General features: G+C 27.6%; 1 protein-coding gene across 4 annotated transcripts in view; it reads left to right on the top strand.

The window, feature by feature from the left end:
• The window catches only part of LOC100209956 (tyrosine kinase receptor Cad96Ca), a 69,591-nt gene that overhangs the window by 28,751 nt on the left and 15,840 nt on the right, over positions 1-25,000 (top strand). For 2 of the 4 annotated variants that reach the window (XM_065808929.1, XM_065808930.1), the window contains 2 exons: positions 13,727-13,843; positions 14,943-15,441. In XM_065808929.1, the coding sequence (XP_065665001.1) occupies positions 13,727-13,843; positions 14,943-15,441 (616 nt within the window). The remainder of the gene's footprint in view (positions 1-13,726; positions 13,844-14,942; positions 15,442-25,000) is intronic. The other 2 variants (XM_065808932.1, XM_065808931.1) reach the window with 1 other exon arrangement.

The following is a 25,000-nucleotide window of genomic DNA, read 5'->3' on the forward strand; positions in this document are numbered from 1 at the left end:
TGGTAGGATTTGAACCACGATGATGCCATTTATAGTTTCTGCAAGCTAACTTTGCCACATTTTGTCACTTTGCCACATAGCTGTGTTGTTGAACAAAAAAATTATTTACTAAATGAAAGGCTTTATAAAACAGCAAAAAAGCTTTTTTAAAAATTCTCTTCCTTTCATTGTAATGTATCTTACATATATTATGTATATAATATCTATAAAACTTTATTTTGTATTTTAGAAAAATTGAAAAAGATTTAAAAAAAAAAGGTGTCAGTTGTAAGGCGCTTTACATCAGAAACCCTGTGAGCTAACCACTTCAGCCACTAAGGTTAATGCTATTTAATAAAAAAACAACTTTATAAAACAGTAGTTAAATTCTTTAAATCAAAATTAAGGAGATTTTGCCGCAATGCAAGTTTTAGGTAAAAGTAAAACAGTAAAACTTGATATATGTTATATATATTTTAGCATTAGATAGTTTGAATTTTACATAAGTTAGATGTTTGCACTCACTTTCATTCACATTTTCATATAAAAAAAGTGCTGACTCTTTCTTGCCATTACCTTGATTGCAATGGCTGCAAAAGGTTCTCTGTCAAACACACTCAAAGGGGCACTGCTACTACTACTACTACTACTACTACTACTACTACTACTACTACTACTACTACTACTACTACTACTACTATTGCTACTACTACTACTACTAGTACTACCACTACTACTACTACTACTACTACTACTACTACTACTACTACTACTACTACTACTACTACTACTACTACTACTACTACTAAAATTATTAAGTTAGGGATTAATATAAAGAGATAGCATTCTATATTTGAGTATATTATTTGTATACAAGTACAAATAATAAGCTTAAAGTGAAAATATTATAATGCAATGAAAGTTTAAATATTATAATAAACACACTTATCATAGATAATACTATAATGCAAGCGCTGAGGTCATTGTGAGTTTCAGGTTTGAATTTTTTTATATATATTTTTATTTTAAAAATTTTTAATTTTCCAAGTAGTTTATTAACATAAAAAAATCTAATTGTAAAATATTTTTGATCATTTTTCATTTGTACAAAATTGTATTGTTTGTACATTAGTTTGTAATTGCTATTTTTTAAACATATTATCTCACACACTTAACTAATATCTCATAATAATTGTTTTTGTTTAACATAATATTTAAAAAAGTCAAAGTCAAAGCACAAATATTACAATTATTAAACAGCTATAAAACTATTTAAATGTTATTTAAAACCCTGTTTATGCTATAAACATGGTTTTAAATAAAGCATGTTTTGTTTTTAAAGAATATTCAATTATTATTTTAAAAAGCTAAATAAAACATTAGTAAAACAATAGTGAGGAATTGTTTTTATCAATATAAAAAGCTTGTGTAAATAAAAAATCTTTGTTACATTGTAAGCTTGAACAAGAATGTTCTCCAATCGCAGGCTGTAACTTAACCCAATTATAATTTTTTTTCTTTACAATTTGACCACGGCTTTTTTGACCTTTAAATAATTTACATGCAATAACAAATTTTTTACGTTATACAATAAAAAAACTTTCAATTGTTGATCTTTTTTAAGTTATTTGTTCTACGCAAAGGCCTAAAATAAAATAAAAAAGTTATTTATAATGTAATTACTAATTATAATGTTTATGATAAATTTGAATGTTTAAAACTATTTTTTCATGGCTTACTAAAAATCTTTTGAACTATTATTTTTTTAAAGATTTTTTTTAAGTTACATTAAATTATAAACAAGTTAAAAACTTTTTGTGACTAGTTAAATAGAATATACATATATTAACATCTTCACTTCCAACAAAGCTGCAAGCAACCTCTATTAGAGTTGGAAGTTACTTGAGAAAAGATGAAGTTTATAGAGCAAGATAGCAATTGACAGACAACTTATAAGATTGCAAATTATGTTAATTAGGAAAACAAGATAGAAGAAGTGAGTTCAAAATGACTGATATTCAAGGAAAAAAACTAGATGAATAAGAATTTTTGGAGCACTTTAACAGTTACAGTAAAAGAATGAGACTTAATTGAATGACAAGTAACACAAGAATAAATTTCAGCATATGGCACAAGAGGCGTTAGCTCTTTAGAGTTGTGCCCATTATAGTATTTATAGAAAAAAGAAAGAGAAGCAGCATTACAATAATGTGATAGTAGTCGGAGGTTGGCTGCACGAGCAGGTCCAACTATGTTTACAATGTGTTTTTGCGCTTTGTCTAAAAAAGAAAGGGTATTATTGGATGATCTGCCCTAGATATGGCAACAGTATTCCATACAAGGATGGATTTGAGATTTATAGAGATAAAAATAAAATTATGAGTAATAAAGAGAAGAGCACAATAAACTGTAAGTGATCGGGTCCCGGCTAAAAATGAGACTTTTTGAAAACCCGGCCCCGGCAAAATTATAAGATTTAGAAAGGGTTGATAGCCGGGGCTAGAAAAAAATTTATAATACTTTTTGTATTATAATTTTAAATGATATTAGTATAAACAATTAGTATATTTTCAAACTCTAATTTACTTCCAACAAGATTGCAAGCAACCACTATTAAGTTATGAGTTACTTTGAAATAAAGGACAGGTTAAAATACTAGAAAATGGTTAACTGAAGACTTTAGAAGTTGCAGGGTGTATTAAAAATTAAAACACGAAGATGGGGAAGAGTTAAAAGGCTTTTTCGATGTGCAAGGACAAAAAACTGAATTAATAAAAATTTTATAGCATGTAGGGACAGATACAGTAAAAGAATGCAACTTGTTGAATAAGAAGCCAAGTAAGAGGAGTTTTGGTTTATCGTAATAGTGATGATAGCTTGATTGAATATTGACCATGATAGTATTTGTAGAAAAAAGAAAGAAATGCAACCTTACAACAATGGGAGAGTGGTTCAAGCTTGAGGGATAAAGCAGGTCTAACTACATTTGCTTTTAGACTTTGTCTGAGAGATAGAGGGTTGTTATTTGTCAATATAGGAATGCCAACAATATTGCAATTTTTTTTTTTTGCAGTAAATAAATGAGTTTTGTCACCTTAAAAAATTTAAATCCACAAGCCACTGCAAGCCTTAGGCTATTACAGAAGAGAGGTCAGATAAAAAACCGGTGGTTGTTCAAAGCAATCAAAAGGTGATAATTTTTGTCAAGACAAGAGTATAAGTTGAGACCTTAGCTAATAGAGGTACTTTAGTTGTAAAATTTTCATGAATATTGTTATTGTAGATAAGAAACATTACAGATAGAACTTTGTGGTACCCTTAAAGTTACTTGAAATAAAGTGAAGTGTAGGCCTTCAAGAATAACCTTAATTCTGCAGTTAGAAAGAAATAATTTATTAATCTCAAAAACTTTATATAAAGAAACTAATAACAGAGTGAAGACTAATCATAGAAAAGTTGGAGAGGTCAAAGTGTTTTCTAGAGTTTTGAAAAATTGGAACCACTTATTTAGCACTTTTTAAAAGTTTAGCAAAAAATTGAAAAGAAGTCTGGAGAACACTTTCTTAAGACTATGATGGAAATCTAGTCTGGAGCACAAACTGTAGAAGTGTTCAATTAAGAACTTTAGCATTAGAAGCCATAGTGATTTTAATGTTTAACAATGGGTTAATCTGTTTAACTGGCAAGAAGAGTGTGGCCATTAGATTCAAGAGTTGAATAAGAGTAAGATTTAGTAAACTTAAAATAACAGAGCTTATCATTAGACAGGACCTTTTTACATTTGCTTCTTGGAATAATAAAAAGACATTTGTTTATAAGAGAGATGTTCTTGTAAACAAGATCAAAAAAATGAATACAGTTTAATAAAGCAACTGTTTATGATGCTAAAAAATGCAGAGTAGATTGAGGCTAAACTTAATATTTAAGAGAAGAAATAGAAGCTTTTAACCTTTTATTCCAGAAGGAATGAAATCTTCCAAGATGCACTTTATGCATACATATTATGGGTATAAACATATATTTTTGCTATTTATCTAGATGCTAGCAAATAATATCCTTTCATATTTATATAAGCTTTAGTATTTATATGGTGTAGTATTTAACATAATAGAAGATGATCAGATGAATGTGTGGTGTGACTCTAACACAACAAGAAAAGGAGGCATAGTTTTAGACAGATTAGAAAAAAGTGTCTTATCAGACAACATTTTTAGAGAAGATTAAAGTGATTTAGGTTTTAGTATGTAGAGAGGTAGAAGCTTCAGGAGAAAATGGTAGTGGTAGAAGCAAGAAAACTTGAAGAGAGTGCCTTATATATTGTATGAATGAGGTTTAGTTAAAGAAAGAAAATGCTTTAGATTGTTTATATTTGAGAAACAGCATAAATAAGGAAAGCTAAAGCCTGATGATGATGGTGACGATGATTATGATGATGATAATGATGATGCTGATAATAATGATGATCATGATCATGATGGTAATTATGATTATGGTGATCATGTTGATTATAATAATGTTTATATACGCATATATATACCAAATATAATATGAATATTGAATAAAAAAAATATACTTTAGGATGTATAATTGTTTATGCAGCCCCAATCACAAATCTAGCCCCAGCTATATTTTATCAAGCCTGGCCCCAGTCAAATATCAACCCCAGACATTTACTAACAAAAAAGAGATGCAACCTTAGCAGATTCTAATTTTGCAATCGATTTGATATATGGTTTCCAAGAAAGATTGGAAGTAAGAATTAATCCAAGAAAATGAAGGGTAGATGACTCATCAAGTACATTGCCATTCATAAATATAGGAAGATCTAGATTATTGCGATAACCATTAGCTGAAAAAAATTGAGTTTTATCTGAATAAAAGTTCACCAGCCACTGTGAGCCTCATGTTGTAACAGAAGTGAGATCTTTTTCGAGATCAAATGCCCCTCCAAACAATCAGAGAGTGTTGACTTCTTATCAAGACAACAGTAAATGGTAATATCATCAGCGAACAATGCCGCATTTGATGTAAGAATATATGGAAGATCATTAATGTAAATTAATGATCTTCCATATATTATCCTTGGCTCAATTAGAGCATTGACCCAAGGATAGAACCTTGAGGAACCCCTAAAGTTACAGGATATGAAGAAGACTGCTGTCCATCAAGGACAATAGGAATAGAAGGATTCAGTAATCTTGAAGATATTACCTGATACACCATAAGAAGAGAGCTTATTGAGAAGACCAGCATGCCAAACTTTTCAAAAGATTTAGAAAAACCTATTGGTTATTACTGTTAGCAAATCAGCTGTTAAAGGAGAATATCAAAATCTATATTGAAGATCAGAAAGTAAGTTATGAGATTTAAGATGAAAAATTAAGTGTTTGTTAATTAAAGGTAAAAAAACCTTGCTTATGATAGGAAGAAGACTTGTGGGATGGTAGTTAAATGAGTCAGTTTGCTCTTGAGAGTTTTTGGAAATAGGGATAACAGATGCGGCAGGAAAACAAGACTCTGATAAGCACTTTTAGGCAGGCTGGAAAACAAGACATTGATAATCACTTGTTAAATAGATTTAAAAATATAGACGACAGCTCCAGAAAACTCTTTTGAAAGACTATAACAGGTATGTTGTCTGGACCACAAGCTGTAGCAGAGTCTAAGCAGGAAATCACTTTAGATACAGAGGCTGGAGTGATTTGAATGTCAAAGCTGTAAAAGAGTCTAAGCAGGAAATCACTTTAGATACAGAAGCTGGAGTGATTTGAAAGTCAAGCAATGAATCAACCTGTTTGTTAGCTATATCAGGTAGAATGCAACTAGTAAAATCAAGAGATATTGAAAAGTTGAAAAAGATGAAAAGTTCTTAGCAAACAATTCAGATTGTCTTTGGGTTAAGTGATAAAATTTGAATCATGTAAAAGAGGAGGAACAACAAGTTTGCCTTTATTACAGATACCGTTAAAGATTCTCCAGAAATCGCAACAGCCTAATTTTTAAGATGAAATATGACATATCATGACCTGAGAATAGCAGGCTTTGGCGTTAGACAAAACTTTTTTACAATGATTTCTAGCAATAGTAAACAGACATCTGTTTTCTGGAGAATTGCTTTGCTGATAGATATGAAAATAATAATTAGGATAGGAAATTGCAGCAGCACAATGTGAGGAAAACCATGGAAAAGAGCTAGGCTTGACTTGGAATTGTTGAGAGGGAATAAGATTTCATGCCAGTTTGAATCCAAGAAGTTTAGTAAAAAGAACATTTTTCTTTAGGAAGACAAAAGATTTCTACCCAAGGGCCATCATGAAGAAAATCATGGAAAGAGTCTCAGTCAGCTTTAAGGTAGTTATAAAAGGTACAATGATAAGGGGATTCTGATAATAAAGAAGAATGAGATAATAGTTTTAAAGAATTCAAGCTGTGATCAGAAGTCCCTAAGGGTGAATGTGGAGAAACTGAGCACTGACTAGGATCAGAAACAAGACATAAGTAGAGTAGAGAAGGTAAATGATTTGGGTTGTCTGGAAAGTGAGTTCGAAAGTTGACAATTTGAGTTAGAGATTGAGGCAAAAGGCAAAAGTTGTGGTTCTTAATGCCAGCAGAGTTACTGACACTAGAACCAAACCATTCAGTGTGATGAGCATTAAAGTCACCAACAGTAACGATTCTGGCTGAAAGATAAAGAGAAAGTGCTTGATCAATTTGATAAGAAATAACATAAAAAAGAGTGCAGTTTTGAGATAAAGGAGAGCAATATAGAACAAAGAGAAAGGCAATGGAGTGAAGTGGTGCTAAACAAAAGCACATAAAAGAATAGTCAATAGTCAAAAAGAAAGGCCAAGCATGTAACTTTTGTAGTCTTTAAAAATTAAAGGAAGATAACCATCAACACTAAGATAACATAATGAGATTGCCTAACTCAAATTAGTCTCACAAAGAGCAAGTAGAACTGGTGAACTTTGCAAGAGATAAGACTCAACAGAAAAGTTACTTCGAAGACAATGCACACCAAAAGTACTCAGTACACTATTAAATAGTCTAAGCACTCACCTCAAGGGCACCATCCAGGCGCAACATGGCATTGTTAGTACTTTGATATTTTACAGCTGTTGATGGGATCAGCCTCTCTGAGTGCTACCACAGAGTGGTATATTTGTTCTAGGATGTTTCCTCGCATAAGCATTAAACAATTTAACTTAAACTTATATATATATAAGTAAATATATATATATATATATGTGTATATATATATATATATATATGTATATATATATATATATATATATATATATATATATATATATATATATATATATATATATATATATATATATGTATATATATGATAAGGCGGTCATTTGGCGTTATTGACCCTCCTTTTTGCAAGTTCATCAAGTTTTATATATAAAATCGAGCAAAATTTTACAGGCCTGTATATATATTTATATAAGTCATTAATGACTTGATATTACTGTTATTTACGATATTGTAATTACAGTCACATTATAACGTGTTGTAAATTTAAAAATTATTAATTTTTTGTTTATTAATAAGCGTAATACTTTACAAGTTTTCTTAACCCACAAGCAAAAATCTACATTTAATGTCAACTTTTTAAGAGGTTTTCAGACACTATATGTAGATAATTATATTAATGTAAGTAACTTTTCAGTATATTCAAGGATTTATTATTATATGTTTAGTGTTTTTTTAATTCAGTATCTATGCATATAATCTTCTTTTACATTCTAGACATTGTTTATCCTTTTAGCATAAATTTTCTAATTTATTATGCTACTAAAAAATTTATTATGCTTCTAAGATAAAGTAAAAAACTAAGTTTCAAAAACAAACTGTGTAAAAAACAAAGTTTCAAAAACAAAGAAAGCAAAACTAACAAAATAGGAAATTAAAATTAATTTAGATTTAAAAAAATTATGATATAAGTAATTTGTGTACTGTTTTTATTTTTGTTTCTTTAGGGTATTAGGTATTTTCAGCAACAAAATTAGATAAGGCAAAGGAAAAAAAAAACAGTTTAAAGTCGACATTAAAAAGAATGACTTTCCAATACTCAATTTGTTTTTTTAAAAGAGGAAGGCGAAAATAAAAAATTGCTCTCTGTTTGTAAAATATATTTGTATAGTTTTAATGTAACATATTTATATTGTCCCTATGTAATGCATGCGTACTCTTTTGTGTATAACTTTTTTTATTATAGGGTAAAGTCGGGTAGCCCCGGGCACTTAAAGAAAAAATAGATTGTACACATGTACAACAGGAAACAGAGTGTCAAAAGAAGTATAAACATTTATCTATTGAATTAGAAACAAAAAAATAATTATTGTGTATCTTAATAATATACAAAACATAAAAGAAAAAATGGTAGAAAAAAGGTGTGTTTCAAAATTGGAGGGTAGCCCTAGACACATAGTTTAACCATGATTTTACCTCTTTTTTACCTGTATGACACAAATATATTATATAATTAACTAGCATTGAACTGGTCTCAACACATTTTTAAAAAATTGTCTTTTAAAATTGCCTCTTATATATAAGGAAAGTAAATGAAATGTCATCATTTAGAAATATATAAATAATAAAAATATAAACATTAGCTTTTTTCTAATAAAAATAAATATTTTGAAAACACTTTTTTCAAATCTAAGGTCTTTTTATTGGAATTAAATGAATTACTATTACTGTTTTGTGTATTGTATTAAATGTATTATTATTTATATTAAAAAGTTGCTCATTTTTTATATAAAAACAGATTATTTTGTCCGGAACCACCGGACAGACATTTTACATATGCCAAATTTTCACTCAATGTTTTCATAGTATTTAAAATCACATAGCTTCTTTAGTTTAAGCAGTATATTAAGTGTATGGAGTTACCCACCGTCCAGGGCTACTTGACTTTCCCCAACAATTATATTTATTTGTTTGTTAAAATACACACGTTTAGCTTATTTGGATAAGGGGTTTACTTCATACACAGAATGTCCGTGGTTTGAATCCTACCACCTCCCAATTTTGACAAAAAACCACAAGTGTTTCCTGGGAAGGCTTGATTTAGTTTTTATTTCATTTGCTTAATGTTACAATAGAGTGTTTCTACTTTTAAACTATTTTCAAAAATCAAAAAATAATGATGCAATTACAAAGAAATATTTAACTATTAAAAATGTTTAAAATTTAAGAAAAACTTCCTTTCTCACTTGCACTTGTTACTGTAGCTAGATCTATGTTTGGTTTTCAGGAATGATTCTTGCTATGCCAATGGGTATTACATGTATTGCTGCAGTTTCTATCCAACTAAATTTAAAGTTATTGTAAGCAAGTGTTGAAAATTTGCAAAATTCTTTTAAATTTTTCAAAATTTAGAATTTAAAATTATTTGAATAAAAGATTTTTAGAAGATTAAAATTCTCTTCAAATAGATTTCTTTTTAAAATGAATTCCTAAAAACAATTTTCATATTTATAGAAAATGTTTAATCTTGATATATATTGCTACAAGTAAAATTAAAATTTATTAAAAAAATGGTATTGCATTTTTCATATTCTATTCTAAATTTTTTTTTTAAATAATTTTTATTTAAATGCTTGTTATGTGTCAACAACATATAAAATGTAAGTAGAAACATCTCTATGGCTAACTTTAGCATATCAATGTCTTTGAGCATATAAAATATATTTAATAGTTGAGTAACATAGTTAATAACTTACCTGGTTGTTTTGATTTAGTTTAATATTATATTTACTTATGATGCACTTTTTCCCTTAAGAAAATCATATTAAATTTAACTTTAAAATATGTTTCGAAATTATTGGCTTCCACGCAGAGGTATAAAATATTTAAAATTCAAAAGCGCTTTATGTTGAATTAAAATCTCCGCTCAAGAAAGCAAATGATCAAACTTCTATTTAAAAGTTAAATAATATGACATACTTTATGAATGACCCAAATTAAAAACCTCAGACAAAAACATTCCATACTTTTAAGAATTGTCAAAAAAAAAAAAAAGCTAAATAAGAAGAAAAAAATAATGACAAAAGCAGCATATATATATATATACACACATACATACATACATACATACATACATACATATATATACATACATACATACATACATATATATATATATATATATATATATATATATATATATATATATATATATATATATATATATATATATATATATATATATATATATATATATATATTTCCTTATGTTCTTTCACAAAAATGTGTTATGTTTTTGACTTTTTTAACTTGATGTATTTAAAAAAAAAAAAAAAAATTAAATTATTTGTTTAAAGTCGTTGTTGTTTATAAAGTTAATCATAAAGTTGTATTCAAGCATAATCATAAAATACATAACTTTTTTCAATGAAATTTTTTTTAAATATTCTTTGTTAGTTTTTATATAATACATTTTGTTTAAAACAATCATCAAAACTTGTTACTTTATTTAAAAGAGTTTAGGGTAGTATAAAAAAATTTAATTAGAAATTTAAAAAGCAACAACAAAAAACTTATTTTTGATTATATTTAACTGAATTTTTTTAAAAAGTTTATTGTTAAATCACATTTGTTGTTGTTGTCGTTTATTAAATTATTCATACAACTTGTTTTAAAACATTCTTCATAATATAGAAAAAATGCTGAAATAATTAAAAATTTCATTTAGTTCTCTGTGATAATTCATTTAATAGCGTTTTAAACCTTTATTTAAAAGTGTTTAGCATAGTGTAAAAACATTTAATTAGAATGTTTACAGAGCATAAAAAAAAATAACTTTGTTATATTTTTGACTACTAAGTTTATAGATTCATCAAAAAGTTAAAAGAAGCAATCATTTTCGTTGTTGGTTATAAAATTAATTTTGCTAATATTTTTTAAACATTTACATTCATCACAAAAAAAATACACTTTTTTATAAAATAACAACTTTCTATAATTTAAATAAAGTGTTTTTTATAGTATACAATCATTAAAAGCAGTCTCTCACTTTATTACCTATACTTTGTTTCTGCACATTTTTAAAATGTTTTCAAAAGTTTAAAAAACGCAGTCAAGTTGTCGTTTAAAATAAATGCATGGTCAGGAATAGCATGTGATTGCATTCCCTTTCTGTCCACAACTGATTTATATAGGTATGGATACAGTTAATTCCCGATAACTCAAACCTCAAAGGGTCCAAGGCAAATGGTTCGACTTAATGAATGCTCGACTAAAGCATGAATGCTTGACTTTCAGTTAAATCAAACTTTGACTGATATGAGATATTAGTTCAAGATAAGGTGATTTTTCTTTATTTAATGCAAAAATTTAAACATTTAATAAACACCATTGTACTAACAAACGAGTGAAAAATATTTCAAAGTAAGAAATTACGCATTGTATTCACACTGTACACTCAAAAGGTAAATTGAAAAAAGTTTAGCAGCACAATGACCTTAATATTTGGTAATAAAATTGTGTCTAAAAGAAAACAATATTTAGGAATTTTATAAAAACTTTTAAATTATTCCTATTTAAACATTATTTTATTATGATTTACAAGAGGACAAAAAAATGTTTCAACTTAACAATGTTTGTGTTATCCAAGGTTCGACTTAATCAAAGAATTTTAATTGTAATCAAGTAGACAATTTCAAAGGACCAAATGAAACAGTTTGAGATTTGCAATAAAATTACAGATTCTTGACCCCCTTTCTCTTGTATATGCACATATACACTTTCAATATTTGTCTTCACTTTTGTAGCCACATACAAGTACTAAAGTACTGAAGGTTAAGTTTTTAGCTACTTCCGCATTTTTCAAAATTTTTACCTACTCCCCTTGCGCTTTTACATGGGTTGAAAATATACTTAAATATTTTATAAATTCTATTTTAGAAACCTCTAGGTTAAAAGTCATAACAATTAAAATTGTGCTGGTGGTACATATTTAGAAAAGTTATTTGACAAGTTAAAAAACTAAGAAATCAGAGTAAAAATGTTTTGGATATTGTTATCGCGTATTCTACCAATTTGTCAGTTGATGTAAAAACATGAATATTTTATTTTTATTAAAAAGTATATATATTCTGAATGATTTTACAAACATTCTTATCTGCCCTTTTGTGATTTTTTAAAAAACAATAAATTTAGTTTCCTCGATTAAATTTAATAGTTTTGACATAAAGTGTGCTTTATTTAAATCTTCGTTAAACACAAAGAGTTTTTAAGAGCTGTTTTTTACCACAAACGGTAATTTTTTTTTGTTTAACTATAGAAATATATAGTATATATATAAATTTTAAAATTTACATTCCATTGTGTAATCATGGTGCACAATGAACAACATGGAAGGTAAAAAAATATCAGAGCATTTCAATTAAAATATTTACTGGAATTACCAATGCCTAAAACATCTAATAATATAAAAATTCAAATTAAACTTACTGAGCTAAGATTTTATTAAGATTTTAAAATATCTTTATATTTAATTGGTATTTCACAGCTTTTGATATTTGAAAAAAAAAACTTGACACATTATATTATAGTACTATAAAAAATGTGACACTCAACGACAAAGTGATTTCTTTGCCAATTTGTTTACTTTGAATGATATGATTTGTGTTTTATTTTATATTTGTACTATATGTTGTTAATTTGGTTGTAAATTTGTAAATTTTTAAGATGGAAATTTAACATTTACTTATGTTTTACTAATTAATTTAAACAGTTTGTAAAGCAATATTATATACCGAGCATTTAGCACAGAAAATGCAACAGAAAAATGTGGCAAGCTATGGGGAATTCATAAAGATTTAGTTTCATTTAGTTGGAATCAGTACTGAAATGATGTGATTAAAGCTACATGAAAAGTTTTGTTTTCAAAGGACTTAAAAAGATAACACATTAAAATATTGAAAAACTATAATATACAAAATTACATAAAAGTAAACTAGCAAGTAATGTTTATATTTGACATATGTTGATTATTGTTTTGTTTTATTGAACAAAATGAAAAATATTCAATTTTATTTTATATTTAATCAAAGTTGTTGATTTTTTTTACTTTTATTTTCACCTAACAAAAATTTTTAATGTGGACCATATATGTCAGTTGCACATTGCCACTATACATTTTTGGATCATTATACATTATTGGTCAGTTGCACAGTACCACTATACATTATTGGATCGCTAAACATTATTGGTCAGTTGCACATTATCAGATGGCATCTGTGTGGTCCATGTGTATTTATATTGCTTATAGCATTAAAACCACACTAAACCAGAATAAATTATATGTGATTTACTTAATGACTTCAGTCATTAAGTAAATCACATAAAATTCAACTTTGAAATAGAAGTAAAATTGTAAAACTGAAGAACTGTAAAATAGAAGTAGGATATTATTGGATTCACACAGAAATTTAAAGTAATTAAAAGTCAACAGTGATATATGTTGAATGAAAATCTCTGTGCAGGAGAGCTAATGATCATACTTCTATTTAAAAGTTAAATTTAGCGTGATGCAATTTATGACCCCTAATACAAATTTCTAACAAAAAAATTCTATACTTTTAAGAATGGTAATTTAAAAAAAAATGCAAAATTAGGGGAAAAAAACAAACAAACCTATTTTGTTTTTTCAAACAGTTTTTTAACTTTTTTTCTTTTTAGTTGCTTTTATTATATTAAAATAAGTTTTTGTATTTTTGTTTACTAGGTTTTTAAAAATGATACTTACTGGATATCTTTGGATTTTCAAAATACAAGTATTCAATTTTACTACCTACTAAGTCCACTAATTGATCTTCAGTCTAAATGGATGACTACCTCTACAGTATGTTTTTACAGTGCACTTGTATTTTAAAATTATTGTTTTTAATATCTGGTTTCTATTATTATTTTTATTGCACCGTTTTATTTTCATTTAGTATATTAAATGTGTTTTATATTAAAAAAATGGCAATCAGTTCTATGTAATAAAATAAAACCATAAATTGATAAAATTTAAAATAAGTATGTATATAACTGTAATAAAATGATAAAATAATTTAGTAAAAAAAAATAATATTCATAAAAAACTATTAACAAATATATTTAAAAGACATTTATCACTCCTTTATTCCAATTCTCCACACAATAAATACCAATATAAAGGCAAATTAATTTTTTCCTTTTTTCTTTTTTTCAAATTGTTTTACAATCTTCTTGCAACTAATAACTTTGATACATGAACCTTGACAAAAATGCACAAAAAACAAGTTGATTTTTAGTACAGTTTTTAAAAGAAGACTTTTTTGGGATGGAGGAGAGAACTAAGGGAAATGCGCTTAAAACAAAAATGAATAAAAATTGTTTTTAAAAGAATCTAATTTTGTTTTTCAGTTAATAAAAACTAGTAATGATAAAATAGTTATTTAAAATTTTAAAAATGTTGTTAATAAACAAACAAATAATAATAGTTTATATATCCACCACATCCCTAGTAGTACCGTGCTCAACTTGTTTCACCACGCAGCGGTATTTTTCGTTAAGGTTCGTGTTTCAGAGATATGGAGTTGAGAGAGAGTTATAACCACAATTGAGTAGCCTCCTCATTTGTAGTGATCTTCTCGGCTTTGGGGAGGTGAGTTACCATTAAAATATATATATATATATATATATATATATATATATATATATATATTTATATATGGCTTAAAACAAAAGTAAGCCTAATTGGTTAGACCATTTAAACATGCTTGCATGCACACAGATTAAAAATTAAAATTTCAAAGTATAATTACAAATATAAAATAAAAAATAATAATTCACTTTTTTTTATAACAATTTATTTAAAGTTTAATAGGTTTAAAAAAAAATTTTTTAATCTGCAAAAGTATTTTATTTAAATTATAATTTAATCTAAAACTTTGTTTTGTTTTCCCTGTTTTTAGTTTCAAATTCATACGGACAATGACAAGACTCTTTTGTGCCCTAATTGTTTTGGATTTGCTCAACAAAAATATTTGCAGATACCGTTGAATAGAGAAGCAATGAGTTATACAATATATAACAGCAGCTCTAAAGTTATCGATAATCTTATCTATACTAAATCCTTTAATGAGCAAAAATTGCCATATGCTTACTTTGGACTCTTGTTAAACACATCAGCAATTTTGAATATGAATTTAACTACATTAAATGTGACATTGTTCAATATTTCCTATATATACTGTTCCGCAACTGTTTATGGTTTAGCTTACTATGACATATCTCAAGCTACAAATTCAAATTTGGATTATTTTATTACTAATGGAAGTTGTTTATCAAATTCAGAGCCTTCTCCAACAAATTCAACTTTGCAAAGATATTGTGATTTGGGTGGAAAATCAATATTTTTTGGTGAGTGCTTTTGCTCAGCAGGGTATCAGTTAAAAAATGGAAATTGCATGGGTAAGTCACTATGAATATATTTAAAAACTTTTTTTTTAATTTATTTTATATTATTATTTTTCTAAAAATATGTAAATTTTTTGTTACCTATTAGAGGTTTATTAGAATCAGCTTACACACTTTCACCAATTAAAATTAACAACTGTTCCTATTGAAAAATTCTTTAAAATGTTATTAATTAATTTTAGGATATAATTAGCTTTTAGGAAAAAAATACAATAAAAATTTAATTTAGCTGTTGCTTAGCAAATAAATAGAGATACAATTAAATAATGATTTTGAAAATTCTATTTATCATATTAATTTGGCAAAAAATAAATAAATAAGCGATAGACTATGAATTGTCAATAAGATAAAATCAAAGTATTTGACTCAAATGATAAAGTTTTACAAAAGCAGATTATCAGAAATTTAAATTCCAATGAGATTTTAGACAACTAATAGAAAGTTGTTTCTGAAATAAGAAATTGTCTAATAAGAAGTCTCATTTTACCAGAGCGTTATATTAAGAAAAGTTTTAACTCAAGCTTAAACTATTTTCAAAACAAAATTTTAGCTTCCCAATGTGAATGCTGCATTTTTTTAATGTTGAGACCTCCTGACATTGAGCAAACTCCAAACATTTATATGTTTATACCTATATCAAATAAGAACGTTTCACAAAAAACTACAGAATTGGAGCTTAGGAACAAAAAATCCTAAAATATAAGTGACAATCACCCCAAACGTGAGATCAACAAGTTGATAAAATATATTTTTTACTATTATTAACAAAATTTTTATTCATCAATAAACTTTTATACAATAATATCTTAGTGTTCAAAAATTATGACCTTATTAAATATTAGAAGCACATTTATTAGCTGAGAAATCAATAAACCTAAGGAATAAATTAAATTAGCACCAAGTTAGACTAAAAGTATTATTTTCATGCTTTTGTGTTGCCCTAAGAGGCCTCATTTCATTAAATAACTTTTATTAGTTTAATAAATTAAATTACTGTATATTTTTCTAAATATACAGTAAAGGAAATAAATGAAAAGATTTTACGCAGCCTGTTACAGGTTTCAGAATAAATGTAAGAAGGGCTAAAAGGGCTCGAAAGTTCCAGCATGCATTGCTGATGTTTGGGGTCTGTTGAAACATTATGAAGGGTATCTCATTCATCTTGATGTGGTGACAGAAGACACAAGTGAGATGGTAAAGAAACTTCATTTCGTCTCTCCAGCTGCCTGTTTCCTTAATCTCATTTTTACCATTGCTGAAGGTTGATTTCAATTTATCATATTTGCTCATCAAATCCTTCACCAATAGGTACTCAATATTTGGTGATTTAGTCAATCTATTGAGCACATTGTCCATGACAATGCAAAGAATGCAATCCAGCATATGGTGTTTGCAACTGATGAACTTGGGTTTGTGGTAACCTTTATCTTCAAACAACCAAACAACAATGCCTATCTTCTTGCCAGTATTTACACTTGTTGTATTGGCAACAATCATCACAATTGATCCCAGAGGTTGAATTCCTCTAATACATAGTGAAGTCCTTCTGCAATTGTTTGAGCATTCTCATCATTCACTTTGAGCACAGTCAACTTAATTTGTTTTGCTTCATCCATAAGTATCACTGCCTGGTATTCAAAGCCATTAATGTGTTTGCCGTCAAAATGTACGCTCCATTTTTCCAAGTGAAGCGTGCTCACCAAATGTTTCTTCACCTGAACAGCTCTTATGTATATAGTGTGGTATATTGCTGACTGCCATGGGGTTGGGATTTCAATGCCCTCCCTAGAAAGTACACCTTTACTGCTCTGTGGATAGACAGCTTTAAAATTGTAACTGTTTTGCTATGCATGTTGGGTTATGTTTCCTTTTGCTTTTTGATGCTGCAATCTAATTATCCCGAAAAGTGTCTTTGCTGTTTTCAGATGAGTCAGAGTCCATGCTACTTTCAGACCAATCAGGTGGCGCTGAGTTGGTAACTTAATTAACTTTAATTACCTTCTTTCCCTTGATTAGGTAGATGGTCTTTGCACTAGCAGGTTTGCCAGTTGAATAACTAACCCGGCCTTTGCTCTCAATTTGAAGTCTACACAGATTCTCATCATCTTTGCACAACCATTTGCTTTTAACCTTATTGATGTTAAACAGTTCATTCAATGCATTAAAGTTTTGTTTCTTTCTGCAGTGCTCATAGATTAAAAGTTGCTAATTTTGCACAAATATCTTCATCAGATACATGTGAAAAGTTTAATGCTTTGCTCCATAATGTTTTAAGCTCAACAACAATTACATTCTCTCTTCATTCTTTAGCAGTGGATTCAAGAAATTTGAAGCACCCAATGACTAGGCTTTTTTGGGGCATGCGACTCCTTTCACTCAAGGATGCTTCGTAAATTGCCATTTTTCGTCTTCTTGATGGCGCTTAAAACTAGATTAAGTTCTTTTTCTAGGTTCTCTTATTCTTCTCGGTATTAAAAAAGCTCTTTTTAAATGACATGTTATATTCTACTCAGCAACTGAAATAGAAAAGGCCTAAACCTAAATATCAACTTTACTTATTTTATAAAAATTTTGACAAAGAGTTATAAAAGTTTTTACTGCTTATGAAAAATGTTTTATATATTCTTACTGTAATAGAATGCAGGAAGTGTAAGAATTGATACAACAATTAAAGGTGTTTTGTAATTAAAATTTTTATATGCAGAACATTTAATTGTGCATTACATTTTTTTAATTTTGTTCAAATTGAGACAAGTTTATATAACTCATTATAGTTAATACATAAAATATATAATTCATTACATAAAATAAAAGTTATTACACAACAATTCAATGTATAATATTTTTACAATATATCATATTATATTAAATATATATATATATATATATATATATATTTATATATATGTATATATATATACATATATATATATATGTATATATAAATATATATATATATATATATATATATATATATATATATATATATATATATATATATATATATATATATATATATATATATATATATTTATATACACACACACACAGTATGCAAAAAAAATTATTGTACACTTTTTATTGTACAATTATTGTACAAAATTGTAATTTTAAAGATTGCATCAAAAAAATGAGTTTTCCGTTAAAATGTTTAAAAATTTTTTTTAGATACCTTATCAAGTATCGTTTTGAGAATTTATTTGTGTATTGGTGAATTAATTGCTTTTCATATCTATTGAATTTTACACAATTGATCTAATGATGCATAAAATTCTCTGCAAAAAAAAATAATTGTACGCTGACAAAATAGGTTGTTATTTTTATATGCGGCAGTGGTGTGATGGTAGAGCGTTTGCTTTATAAGCAAGAGGTTCCGAAATCGATCCCCACCACGCCCCTGGTAGTACCGCGCTCAATTTGTTTCTCTGCGCAGCAGCCTTGTGTGACAAGGTTTGTGTTTCGGAGTTATAGAGTTGAGAAAGGGTTATAAGCACAAGTAGCCTCCTTATCTGTAGTGGCCTTATTGGCCTTGGGGAGGTGAATTTAAAAAAAAAAAAAATCAAGCGAGTTGAACAATCAATCTAGTTAATAAAATTAAAAATAGTAATTTTTTAAATACACTTTCGTTCTAGAAATAAAATATAGTGTTTCAGCAAAATGGCATCAAGAAAACAACATTTGTCTTTCCATTAACGAAGTCTTGTAGTTGATTTGAAAAATCAAAGAAAATTCTACCGTCAGATCCAAAAAGAAACAAGAATTCCTTTTACAACAGCGTCCTCAATTGTTAAGAAGCATAATCTGATTGGAACCTTTGCTAGTGTGGCTGGCAGAGGACGAAAACAAAACTTAAGACCACCAGTGCAATTGATTGCAATATCATCATTAATGTTAAGAAAAATAGATTTGTTTCCGCAGCTAAATTAGCTTTAAAAGTTCAAGAAGATCACAATACTACAGTAACCACTTAAACAATTAGAAACCATATTAGAGAATAAGGATATAGAGGTAGAGTATTTCGTAAAAAACCTTTTTTAACTGCAAAACAAATGAAACTTCGATTATAATTTGCAAAGAAGTACAAAAAAATTTAGCGAAAAAAAGAAGAAGCTTATAAATTAAGTTGTTTGCAAGGTAGTGTAAAGCATGGGGGAGGAAATGTGATGGTTTGGGGTAGTATGAGTTGTAAAGCAGTGGGGAAATTGACATTTATTGATGAAAAAATGGATGCCTCAATGTATTGTGAAATTCAAATAAAAAATTGAGAATGGGAAACGATTTTATACTACAGCAGGATAATGATCCAAGATATCAAGATAAAATAGATACCACTAAGAAAATGAAGGTATACTTTGACACAAATAACATCAATGTTTTGGAATGGTCATCTCAAAGTCCGGACTTGAATCCTATAGAAAATTTGTGGTATATTTTGGACAGAAAAATTGTAACCAAGCAGTTAGATGCAAAGATGACTTGAAAGAAGCTATAATGAGTGCATGGGAGTATATATCAACAGAAGAGAATCAAAATTTGGTCAATTCAATGCCAAATTGTTTAGCTGAGACTATCAAGGTCAAAGGAGGCCCCACTCAAAACTAATTTCCATGAAGTTTGGTCAATTTGATATTATATTTTATGAACTGTACAACTATTTTTTTTTTTGCAGTCAATTTTATGCATCATTAGATCAATTGTGTAAAATTCAATAGGTATGAATAGCAATTAATTCACCAATACCCAAATAAATTCTTGAAACAATACTTGATAAGATTTCTAAAAAAAATTTTAAATACAGTACTGTGAATAAGTTTTAGACCACTTGTATAATTAGACGTATTTACAATTTTTTTTCATATGTAATTTTTTATAAAGCGTACTTAAGTTTAATAATATATAAGAAAAGTTGAAAGAATATATTATTTTGAATAAATAAACAAAATTGATAAGGAAACATGAGGGATTTATTTGTTTATTTATCAAAACGATGTGTCATAACAACTACATCCAAAACAGGATATTCGAAGAATGCTGTTACAGAAATCTGAGAAACTGGCTCCCTTGAAAATAGAAAGAAAAGTGGTAGACCTCCTAAGCTAACAAAAGATGACAATAAATATTTAAAAACCCTATCTTTAAGAAATACAATAAAAGCATCAACTGAGCTGGCAAAAGACATTACTACTTAAATCGGGATTAAGAGGGTGTGTTGCAATTTGAAAACCATTAATACGGTGTCGTAATAAAGAAAAATGACTTAAATATGCAAAACAACACAAAGATTGAGCACAGGAAATGTTTAATTGGGTTCTGTACACCGATGAGTCCAATCTCGAAATTTTTGGAACGAAAGGGCGCCAATATGTTTGAAGAAGAATTGAAGAAGCCTATCAGTTTGAGTGCTTAAACCCTACTATTAAACACAGAGGAGGCTCTTTACAAGTTTGGGGCTGTTTATCTTCATCTGGAGTAGGTGATTTGATCAAAATAGGGGAAATCACCGGGGAACGTTATGTGGATATCCTAAGGCACCATGTTATATCATCCGGAATGAGACTAATAAGTCATAATTTTATTCTGCAGCAGGACAATGACCCAAAACATTGTTCCCGATTGGCAAAAAATTATTTAAATTAAATGACAGAGGAAGGAGTACTGGAATTGATGACCTGGGCTCCCTAGAGTCCAGTTTTGAATATAATTAAGCATATTTGGGATTACCTGGACAGAAAGAAGGTTGAACATGCTCCTCGAAATGCTGAAGAATGTTTTGAAGTACTTCAAAGAGAATGGCACAACATACCCCAGGATTTTACAACTAACTTGTATGAATCTATTCCCCGGCCAATATTGGCTGGGATTGAAACAAAAGGAGGACATATTAAGAGTAAATATTAAGAGTTTTTTATGAAGTTTGACATTAAAAAGTTTGTAATTGTTCCATATTTTGTGTGAAATGCATGTGTTTTAATAAGTTTATAATTTTGAACTACAAACTTAATTATTAGAGAAGAATTTTCCGGGATTTTTTGAAAAAAGGTAAGTGGTCTAAAAGTTATTCACATTACTGTATATTAACGAAAAACTTATTTTTTTGATGCAATCTTTAAAATTAAGATTTTTTTTTAAGTGTACGATTATTTTTTTTGCATACTGTATATATATATACTTGTAATGAAGAAAATTGCCAAGCGATCATGCTCGTAAAGTTATAATATGTTGTCATCGAGCGCAATTATACGCATTTGTGGCTAGGGCCCCGACAGCGATCTTGAAATTTGAAAATTGCAGAAGACTTTTTTTTAAAAAAAATTTTAAGTGATTTTCCACTTATATTTATATATATTTATATTTTATTATATTTATATATATATATAAATTAGTAGAAAATCAATATAATATTGGCAGTTCTAATTGTTGGTAAACAAATAAGACCTTAATAATTACAACACATTAAAAGAAAAGATTTTTAAAGTATTTATAAATTGTTTTTTTATATTTGTCAATAATTTGTTGTAAAAAAGAGCGCATATTTCTTTGATAAAATAAGGGCTCAATTCAAGTAAAAAACCTAATGGTGTATATATCAGTATATGCTTTATCTGAAGGTAGAAAAGTGAATCAATGAAAAGTTATAAATATTTTAAAATATTACTTTTATTTATGCAAATTATTTCGGGTCTACATTTAGCCTTATAATGAAAATTTTTATAAAAAATTATGACAGGCAACTCAAAAAGTTGGCTGGCGACCAAAATTAACGAACTGGTTACTTTAAGTCCCTTCAGGCGACTGACCAAAAGTCCGAGTATACACCCCTGATATAAATATATATATAAATGGGTTAAGCAAAATAAAAAAAATGCAGTTAGAACATTCAAAAAGAGTGTTTTATTTTTTTAAATGTATTTTTAAAATTGTTTAATATTATAAATTGAGTTTTAAATAATACCTTTTATAGTAAGACATAGCGATATGACTAAGAAAAAGATTTACAACAGAGTATTATCAATTTATTTTTTCATAATGCCATTTTTATAAGAAACTGATTTTTTATTTAAGAAACCAATCAGTCGAATCTAATTTAAAAAATTGCACTCTTTTTTATTTTTATTATTATTTTTATATTTATTTATTTATTTATTTATTTTTTTGCAATGTCTGTGCCTTTAAAAAGCATTTTGGTTTATTATGCAATTATTGGTTTATCTTTAAAATGACTTTAAAGAGTTTTTCATCTTAGTTACATCAATGGTGCTTTTTTTTTTATAAATTTATAAACAACTTTGCAAACTTGACCATATTGTTATTAATGTTATAGATATATTACACAGTATTTCACACCAAGGATTTTAGAAAAATCTGCACTGCACTACATATTTGTGTTTGAAAAGAAAGAAAAAATTTCTTTTTTTACTAATTCTATTATAACTTTGTATTATAATTATGTAATGTTAATATTCACATTTATAGTGCTAAAAATTTGCTCTACTAAAAACAAAACAATTGTTGTAATATAAAACAACTTATATTATAAAATCAACAAGTTGTTAACCATTAGAGATGCCAGATATTTGGGTTTTCAATATTTCTACAAATACTAAATAGTAAAATGTATGAAAAAAATCAATTGATTTCAATTCAAATTTTAGCTTTTATTTAAGAAGTGATATTTTAAAAATACAAGTATATTCAATTTTTCTTCTTTCATTCTATTACGAAGTTTAGTCTTGAAGTTTCCAGCTACAGAAAATTCTCTTTCAATGTCTGTTGATGTTGCTTGCACAATTAATAAGGCATCGGAGATCATCTGAAGTTTATCTGTACGTTCTTTTGTTCCTTCAAACGCCTTAATTTCAATTTCGATCGAAGTTTTGACTGTTTTCTGATGGTTTACAAAGTGGTTGATAGTGTCATCAAGCTTGGATGTTGTATTTGAATCATTTTCATCACCATTTTCCTCCAACAATGATTCTGCAAATAGTCTTGTATTGAGTTCCTTTATTTCTTTTCTAATAGTTAATTTTGACGAATATTTAAAATAATCATTTTTTCTTTTTGATAATCACCAGTGTGAAGAAAAATCAATATTGATATTAAATCAACATTTCTTCGTGAATCAATTCAAGTTTTTAAATTTTCGAGCATTTTTTGCGAAATATCACTTTCCTATGCGTTGAGTGTGTTGAATAAATAGATAAATGATCCTTCTACCACCATCAAATTGCAGCATTTAGAGCTTAATTTTTTAATAACTTCTTGAACAGGAATCAAACAATCTATTATGTCTTTAACTTTAGTTTCAATGCTCTCATCATATGAACCTTCAAATTCAATTATTGTAGATTTTGCAATTTCTTTCAGTTTATAAAATACACTATTCCATTTTGTCTTGCAGTCAATTAATAAAGTTAACTCTTTTCCTGTTGTTTCTTGGACATTTTCTTTAAAGCAAGAAATTTTCAATGGAGATTTTTGAAATTTTCTCACATCCTCGAACAACTGATATAACATCAAAGTAGGATTTTTCCATTGGTAAAGAGCTTTCTTGTTCATCAAAATCTAGTTTTTCATCAAAATCTTCATCTTCATCATCAAGTTCAACATTTATCATTATATTCATCCATCTCTTCACAATCGTTTTGATATAAACAGTCAACAATAGCTAAATTTATTCCATGATTGTAACAAAGTTGACTTTCAAATGGCATCAAGGTGACATATTTTTTCATTAAGGAAGCTCCATCATTTATAGTTGAGACAATATCTTCTGAAATGTCAAGTTTGATGTCCTGGAGTTTTTTTCTGACATCTGTTTTCAATTTTTTAGCATTACAACTACCTGATCCAACAGAAGTTAATGCAAATTGCTTAGATTCAGTGCCATTATGATTTTGATATTTAAATATCTCTTGAATGTATTATCAGTCCACTCATCAATTATTGTACTAAATTTCTTTCCCATGACTTTAGACTCTTGAGTTTTTAACACATATTCATTAAAAACTTCTTCATAGTATTTTTTAATGTCATCCCAAACTGTTGATCTTGATTTAGGCATTTGATGACCGCGTGATGACAAATATGATTTAGTAGCATCCGAATTTATTATTTGATTAATTGAAAATCCATCTTTGGCTACACATTTTAATATTAACAACTCTCTAGACTCTCGAACTGTAAAACTTGTTATTGGACGTTGAATTTTTTGATTACTTGGACCTTCTGTTGATTCTGATGTATTCTTTCATTTTAAGAGATATATCCATGCCATGTTTCAATTTTAAATGATTCATCAAATTCGTTGTTCCATAATTAACAATCGTACAAACTTCATCGCAGTTGCCAACTTGACATTTTGCTTGATCTTTACTGATTTTTACAAAATGTTTCCTTTCTTCACTCGTCATTTTCTAAATAAAATTTTAGTTTAGTCAACATAACCTAAAAAAGCATGAGACTCATACCTGATAGTAGTATTTATAGTACTTCTTTGTATAATTTCAATAGTTACTTGATTAAATTCACAATTAAACAAAGATAAATTTTAAAA

Source organism: Hydra vulgaris, chromosome 11 (genome assembly GCF_038396675.1).
Source record: "Hydra vulgaris chromosome 11, alternate assembly HydraT2T_AEP".
In the NCBI taxonomy this organism is placed as follows: domain Eukaryota; kingdom Metazoa; phylum Cnidaria; class Hydrozoa; order Anthoathecata; family Hydridae; genus Hydra; species Hydra vulgaris.